This window comes from Pygocentrus nattereri, chromosome 4, assembly GCF_015220715.1.
Source record: "Pygocentrus nattereri isolate fPygNat1 chromosome 4, fPygNat1.pri, whole genome shotgun sequence".
Taxonomy (NCBI): domain Eukaryota; kingdom Metazoa; phylum Chordata; class Actinopteri; order Characiformes; family Serrasalmidae; genus Pygocentrus; species Pygocentrus nattereri.
The window spans coordinates 1205449-1213878 of record NC_051214.1 but is presented as its reverse complement, the minus strand read 5'-3'; the positions used below and the strand labels follow the sequence as shown (position 1 = coordinate 1213878).

General features: G+C 47.5%; 1 protein-coding gene across 1 annotated transcript in view; it reads right to left on the bottom strand.

Moving 5' to 3' along the window:
- wdr26b (WD repeat domain 26b) overlaps window positions 1–8430 on the bottom strand; it is a 27480-nt gene extending 19050 nt beyond the window's left edge. The window contains exon 1 of the mRNA XM_037538249.1: window positions 7748–8430. Coding sequence (XP_037394146.1) covers window positions 7748–8046 — 299 coding nt within the window. The 5' untranslated portion in view covers window positions 8047–8430. The remainder of the gene's footprint in view (window positions 1–7747) is intronic.

Below are 8430 nucleotides of genomic sequence, written 5' to 3'. Positions count from 1 at the left end.
TATGAACATTATAGAGCTTTTTAAATGAAACAGTAGAAGCCGTATCGCCCCCTACGCTTCCTGTAGTGTATTACAGTCTGTCAGAGCGACTGTGTGGATCATATGAACATTATAGAGCTTTTTAAATGAAACAGTAGAAGCCGTATCGCCCCCTACGCTTCCTGTAGTGTATTACAGTCTGTCAGAGCGACTGTGTGGATCATATGAACATTATAGAGCTTTTTAAATGAAACAGTAGAAGCCGTATCGCCCCCTACGCTTCCTGTAGTGTATTACAGTCTGTCAGAGCGACTGTGTGGATCATATGAACATTATAGAGCTTTTTAAATGAAACAGTAGAAGCCGTATCGCCCCCTACGCTTCCTGTAGTGTATTACAGTCTGTCAGAGCGACTGTGTGGATCATATGAACATTATAGAGCTTTTTAAATGAAACAGTAGAAGCCGTATCGCCCCCTACGCTTCCTGTAGTGTATTACAGTCTGTCAGAGCGACTGTGTGGATCATATGAACATTATAGAGCTTTTTAAATGAAACAGTAGAAGCCGTATCGCCCCCTACGCTTCCTGTAGTGTATTACAGTCTGTCAGAGCGACTGTGTGGATCATATGAACATTATAGAGCTTTTTAAATGAAACAGTAGAAGCCGTATCGCCCCCTACGCTTCCTGTAGTGTATTACAGTCTGTCAGAGCGACTGTGTGGATCATATGAACATTATAGAGCTTTTTAAATGAAACAGTAGAAGCCGTATCGCCCCCTGCGCTTCCTGTAGTGTATTACAGTCTGTCAGAGCGACTGTGTGGATCATATGAACATTATAGAGCTTTTTAAATGAAGCAGTAGAAGCCGTATCGCCCCCTACGCTTCCTGTAGTGTATTACAGTCTGTCAGAGCGACTGTGTGGATCATATGAACATTATAGAGCTTTTTAAATGAAACAGTAGAAGCCGTATCGCCCCCTACGCTTCCTGTAGTGTATTACAGTCTGTCAGAGCGACTGTGTGGATCATATGAACATTATAGAGCTTTTTAAATGAAACAGTAGAAGCCGTATCGCCCCCTACGCTTCCTGTAGTGTATTACAGTCTGTCAGAGCGACTGTGTGGATCATATGAACATTATAGAGCTTTTTAAATGAAACAGTAGAAGCCGTATCGCCCCCTACGCTTCCTGTAGTGTATTACAGTCTGTCAGAGCGACTGTGTGGATCATATGATCATTATAGAGCTTTTTAAATGAAACAGTAGAAGCCGTATCGCCCCCTACGCTTCCTGTAGTGTATTACAGTCTGTCAGAGCGACTGTGTGGATCATATGAACATTATAGAGCTTTTTAAATGAAACAGTAGAAGCCGTATCGCCCCCTACGCTTCCTGTAGTGTATTACAGTCTGTCAGAGCGACTGTGTGGATCATATGAACATTATAGAGCTTTTTAAATGAAACAGTAGAAGCCGTATCGCCCCCTACGCTTCCTGTAGTGTATTACAGTCTGTCAGAGCGACTGTGTGGATCATATGAACATTATAGAGCTTTTTAAATGAAACAGTAGAAGCCGTATCGCCCCCTACGCTTCCTGTAGTGTATTACAGTCTGTCAGAGCGACTGTGTGGATTCATATAAACATTATAAAGTGCCTTTGTTTTTAAATAATCTGCTTCTTACCATTGTCACCACTGCTGCATCACACATTCTTACTTTTCCTTTTATTCAGCATCACTCTGACCTGCGTTTTAACCTCCTGAACACAGGGGAGAGCACAGCGTCCTCCCACAGTCCACGTCCTGCGCTTCCCGGGCCGTAAACACTGGCTTAAAGCGGCCCGTGTTTACTCAGGGATCCAGGCTGCGGCCGGACTGAGCCAGTGGAATTTCCCTGCAGGCTGCGGCTGAGCAGAATCCAGCCAGGCGCTCAGGATTTCCCGGAGAAAACAGCCTGAACAGCAGCGCTCGATGGCTTCAGCAGGCAGGATCTGCACTAAAATTAGACCCGAGGCGCGTTTCTAATGGAAAGCAGCTGCTCCAGGCCGCATACCGCGGGCGCCATGAAGCCAGAGAACAGCTCGCACACGCAAAACGACCCCAAACTCCGGCTAAACGGACGCCCAAATACCTCCCTAACGCGGCTTTCTCCAGCAACAACCCCACACCAGCGCTGCCCAACACTGCTACTGTCCACAGGCAAAAAAACAACCCAGCCAAATTCATCCAGACATGAAGTAACGGACAGTTCCGTTATGAAACCAGTTCCAGAGCAAAAATAAAGACTCTGAAACTTAACCTGAAAACCAGAGGCTGAGAAACACTCCAAACTCCTCAGAAGAGCATTCCCAGCTGCAAAACCACACTGATCAAACCGCTGCTTAGTAGCACGCCCATAATAACCTGGGATCATTTGGGATAAATCACAATTTAAAAGTGTCGTTTTGCAATCAAAAGATCTGCAAAGTGAAAAAATCTAAGCACCACAGAGCTTGTGAACTACCTGTAGAGGATTTAGACCAATCACAGGCAACCGAACCTCCCTGTGTTGTGACATCACAAGCACAACTTACTGCCAGGCTAGAAAAACTGTATATTCTGAACTTCTTGGCTAAAAAAATGCCTGAACCTCAATTTATAGAAAATAAATCGCAGCACTGGTCAAAACAAATTGCACTTTTTTTTTAAAGCGGTCAGCCCTAATTTGGGCTGCAATATGCCAAACTGACCAATCACAACTCAGCTTACCGAACCTCCCTGTGTTGTGACATCACAACCACAACTTTTTTTTGCTGTGGGCATCCTGACCAATCAGAGGCCAGTTCCTGAGGTTGATTTCATGATTCAAGGCAGCAAACGTGACCCGAAAAAGGGCCCAGCGCAGGCCGATCGATGACATGGTCACCAACGCACTTTAGAACACGTCAGATTCCACGATTCTAGATAAGGTCAACAGTACAATCAACAGAACTCTCCCAAAGCGCAGGGTTCCTTACTGGGTTCCAGCTTTGAAACATCACATCAAACGGAACCGCAGCTAACTGGTTATTTTACGACGACTGTGCCTCTGCTGATAAGCTTGTCATGCCAACTGACATAACCCTTCATAAACATGCATAAAGGCTTATTCCAATAGGCGTCATAAGGACTACTTCGGCTAACTTTGATCAAAACCGGCAAATGTAACGTTTATAGGGAATTAAACAGATCGTTTAATATTAATATTAATTAATATCATTTATAAACATTTATGCAGGGTTAGGTCAGCAGTCGTGACAAGCTTACGTAGGTGTTATAAAGGCTTATGACCGGTACCTTACAGTAAAGTGTTACTGACAGGCAGTATAAGTTGCCATAGCAACTCCGGCTAATGGAAAAAACCAGGGCTGAACTGAACTAAGTTCAAGTTATCCGGCTTCGTGTTTCCCGAGACCGCAGTCCGACTCGTCATTGCTGAGAAACGCTCCAGTTTTCTGGTGTTTGCTCTTGAGGCCAGTCCAGCACTGGTCCTCCAGCGAGCTGGAACACGGTGCCTTATATCAACGTAAATGTGGCATTATCATCAGATCAACGTCACTTCAACTTCACTTCAAAGCCCCAAAATGTTTCCATCAAAAAGACATTTTCTGTGCAGTTCTTGCACGTTTTAAGCGCTTTTGACACAAACCGTCGAGATGATCAACAGAAGAAAGTCTGGATTCTTTTTAGCCGACTTCACTTCACACCACGGCGACGTTTACCCGCTGAATAAGTCTCTAGTTTTTGTGAACAGCGCTGGCGTTTGCTTGTGGTGTAACAGCTGCAGCAGAACGCGACAGAACGCCGGCGATGCCGGTCACTATGATTCCGGTCACTATGATTCAGCCTGGACGCCGCATCCACGACCCTGTGTACAGCTGGTCACTGGTACCTGGACTGTATCCTGATATGATGTTGGCCACATGGATTTACACTCGGTAGTCAAATGAGTCTCTGGTTGCTGTGGGGACTGAATATGCAAAGCCTCTCGTCACACGGCAACTAATTAGCAACGGGTTATCTGTTCAGCCTCGGTCGCGTCCGTCCGTGTTGATATTAAGCATTTTGTTCTGCCCACAACCATGACCGTCCACTTCGGCTTGGGGTCGCGCCGGGAGGAGTTCCGGCTGTTTTAAATGCAATGGTTGACTTAAAAAACCGAGAACGTTGTGTAGCTCTTTGTAAACAAAGCAGCTAAACGAATTGTCAAAAAATTACATTTCCTCTCGAGTTTTCAGGCTCTGTTGGTTATTTTGGTGTTCGTTACTGGGGTATCAGCTAGTAGTCGAGGTGGAAATGTGAAGAAAATGTCAACAAGAGTCAAAAACGTTGGTCAAAACAATGCAGACCGATTGTTATCCATGTCCACCAATGTTGCTTCCATTAAACGCAATTAATTTATACATCAACACATACTAGATTACACTTAAATAAATACATTATTAGTAATAAAACAACCAAGAAGCTCTTTTTACAGCAATGTCAGTGTTGTCTCCTTATGCAAGAGCCAATGGTTTTGGTGACAACCTGAGAACATGTTGTGTAGCTCTTGGCACACGGTCGGGAAAAACGTCCTGAACCGTCAGAGCAATGCAGCCCAACTGGAATGGTTCCCTCCAAAGGGGCGTCTTCAGTAGCTTGAGTCAGGGATCATAACTGTTCCATATTCCTTTGCAATTTCTCCTAAAAGGTCCACAACTGGATCGTAAAACCACCGCTGTTCCCTTGAGGGAACGTTTACGTTGCTCATAACTCATAACAAAAAATATACCTGTGCAGTTCCTTCAATCCGACAGTGGAAACGGTGAGATTCCCGCTACAGTCCAATTGATATCGCCTCAAAAAAATTTCCTTTTGAATATTCAGGCTTTGTGAGTCATTCTGGTGTTCGTTTGTACCATAAGAGCTACCACGGAGCCGACAACGTGGAAAAAATGTCAACAACGTTGGTCAAAACGATCCAAGCTGCGCTCCATACACGTCCACCGATGCTGCAATGTACATCAACATACCGCTGTGGTCAGAACCTCCAAAACGGTAACTTTACAGGAGAAGGAAAAAACCTATTCCACTTGTAATGCAAGTCAATGGAACCAGGCGTCTTTCCGAGCCAATTTGGGCCGTTTGTCTTGGTAAATTCATTACACAATTTACACACAATGTAAAGAACAACAGCCTTTTTCAAATTAAGCCAAAAACTGAACAACGACAAATGTGGAGATCCAGCAGCAGCGATATATTCGATTATTGTTAGATATTCAAAAGCAGGTCTGTTTAAAACAACGTTGGAGATGAGTCGACAACCTAGAACATGCTGTGTAGCTCAATGTAAACAACATGACCCCCAGAGAAAAGGAAAAACCCATTGGTCCAGGTTTCCAGATCTTGGAGTTCTCCTGGTGGTGGCGTCCACCAAAGCTGCTTCTACATATCAACAAATATTAGCCCGATCTTCAGTCATTCAAAATCTCTCTTTTTAAAGCAGAGCCAGTGATGCAAGAGCAACGTGATCCCTGAAAAGAGAAATTCTCCAAGTTTTTAGCTTCGTCAGTTATCTTGGTGTTTGCATGTGGCGTGTAGAACATGTTCTCTGACTAATCAAATACAGCTCGTTTTAAAGCCGTGTCAGTGACGTAAGAGCCAACGATGGGGTTGACAACCCGAGAACGTGTTGCAGCTTCATGTAAACAAAGCAGCTGATGGAAAGATCCCTGGAAAGGCGTTTTCAATAACGGTGTTCGGCTGTGCCGTGACAATGTAGGTCAAAATATCGCCTGCCATGCTACAGCCAAGCCCACCAATGCTGACCCAATGACCGCTCTTGGGCCACTCAAGCACAGCTCTTTTAAAGCCGACGGGCGACTCAGCAAACCGAGAACGTGTGTCGCTCTTAGTAACCAAAGCGACTCGTCTCAAAAATACGAGTTTTCAGGTTTCCTACGTTATTTCGGTGTTTGTTGGTGGCGCGACAGCCAACAGTCGAGACGGCAATGTGAAAAAAACGTCAACAACATGGACCACTTGTAGACCCCTCTGTGGTCAACACGTCGCGTAGCTCATACAAACCAAGCCACTAATGGAAACGTCCCGTGAAAAATAACACGTTCCTTCTGGGTTTCAATGCTGACAATGTCGGCTTTTGTTTGTGCCATAAGAGCCAACGGTGGAGTTGACAACGTGAAGAAACGTCAACGAAGCTGGTCAAGTCGTGCTCCCCACGTCCGCCAGCGCTGCGATACACACAGACACGTTAAACGGCTCTTAAATGACTAAAAACTGTGGGTCTCTTTTCAAAACAATGCAGGTGTAAGAGCCACAACCTGAGAAGATGTGTAACAAAGCAGCCGGTGGAACGGTTCTCCAGAGAACGTCTCCAACTTTTCCCGCTCTAGTTCTTGGCCAGCGCTTGCGCTGACATTGAGGGGTGGACGATACGGGACAAACATATCGCTGCTGTCGGAAGAAAACCTCGTATCTCCAAAACAGTGACTTTACAGGAGAAGGAAAAAACACACTTCACTTTCAATGGAAGTCAATGGAACCGGAATTTTTCCCATGTCATTTTGGGCCATTTCTTTTAGGCCATTCATCATAAAATTTACAAACAACGTAAAGAGCAACAGACACTTTCAGATGATGTCAAAAACTGAAAAATGTCAAAAATGGAGATACGAGGTTTTCTTCTCGACGGCAACGATATGATACTAAGACATGGTAAAACACCAAATCACAATATTTCTGGGTTTTTCTCTCTTTTTCAGATTTAATTAGTTGGAAGAGACGAAACAGACCATGTAGTGTCACACAAAAACACTTATTACTATGACAACAACAATATTAATAAAGCTCCAACTACACGGACTCAATCAAACCGCACTGCACTACATCCAACCAAACAGGCCCTCCGTGCTCTGACGATACTCACGATATGCTCAAAAAACATCATTTATCACAATAACGATAAAATATCGTCACATCGCCGAGCTCTACAACGACAGGGCCCTGACAATACAGTCACCAGCGGTACTCAAACCAATGCAGGCCAACCTGCTCCTGCCACCGAGCAGCGGTGCGTCCCGAATTACGCAGATATATAACCGCGATATGACCGCTGTGTCGATACCGTGCAGCCCCTGGGCGGCTGTAGGCCCCACTGCTGCTGTCAACACTGCGCCTTTTGCGCAATCCTCCACAAAACAAACCTGACGAGCCATCTTTCTCTTTGTGCTCGCCCGCAGGCTGAAAGAGCCCCGTCTCGGGTCTGAGCTCGGACGGGGCAGGAATCGGGGGGTGATGTAATGCTATTTTGCACCGTGCAATAAAAACAATAACAAAAGCGCGGACGTCCAGAACACTTCTGGTCCAGAACCGGGCTTTCAGGGGTAATCCCTGCTCGAAGCCAGGCTCGATTAGCTCGCTGACAGGTCGCACTTCAAAACAGAGCCTGTTGTCGTGCTAAAAAACGGGCTGAAGTTGGTTTGGGATTCGAATTCCCCCGTTCCACCTTAAACGGTGCAGCGGTTGCGTACGGAACGTTACCAGCCTGCGCGCAGAGTGCCAACTGCTGCGCCGTTTAAGGTGGAACGGGGGAATTCGAATCACAAACCAACTTCAGCTTCGGGCCCTTGCTCTCAGCTTCCTAACTGTTAGTCGGCGCCCCATCCCCCACTGTTTGGCTGCTTTTAGAGGCACCAAAAAGCTCGAAATAAGCAGAACCGGGATCTTTTTAATCACCATCCCCACACTTACTTCAGCCCTAAGCCGTGTAGATGCTGCCCGATCAGGCGGATCACGTCCTCCTCCGCCTGAGAGAGCCGCTTCTTCTTTTTCAGCGAGCCGAGCTCCGAACCGGGGACCGTGGTCGGAGCTCCAGACCCGGCTCCGGCTCCGGCCCCGTTGCTGGCGCCGGAGAGAAGCCCGTTGGAGTGAGCTCCGGCGGCCGAGGAAGACTCTCCGTTCTGCGCGGCGCTCAGGCAAGAGAGAGCCGCCGGATCCTGGCCCTGGCCCTGGTCCTGGTTCTGGCTCTGACCCGCCCCGTTGGACTGCATGCTAGAGCCGAGGCTGGCTTGGGAGCTCCGGGTGAGGAAGGCAGCTGTCCTGGTGTCCGAGGGAGAAGCAGCTAGCGCCAGAACCAGCGCCGCGGGAAGGCCCGCCGAAGCCCCGGGCTCTCCTGCTCCCTCCGCCGCCGAAGCTCGGTGCTTTTTCCGCGGGGGCGGCGACGCTCCGCCGGTGTCCGAGTCGGAGGAGGAGGAAGCGGAGGAGGCCAGAGTTTCCTCGCCGAGAGCGGCCGTGGTGAGGGCGAAAGGAGCGAGAGAGAGGCGCCGGGAGGGTCTGGGGGGGAGCTCCGAGGGCGGCTGCTGGGGGGCTGCTGGGGGGCTCCGGCCTTCCGCTCCGCTCCTGCTCAAAACACACAGCAGCCTGATGGAAACAGC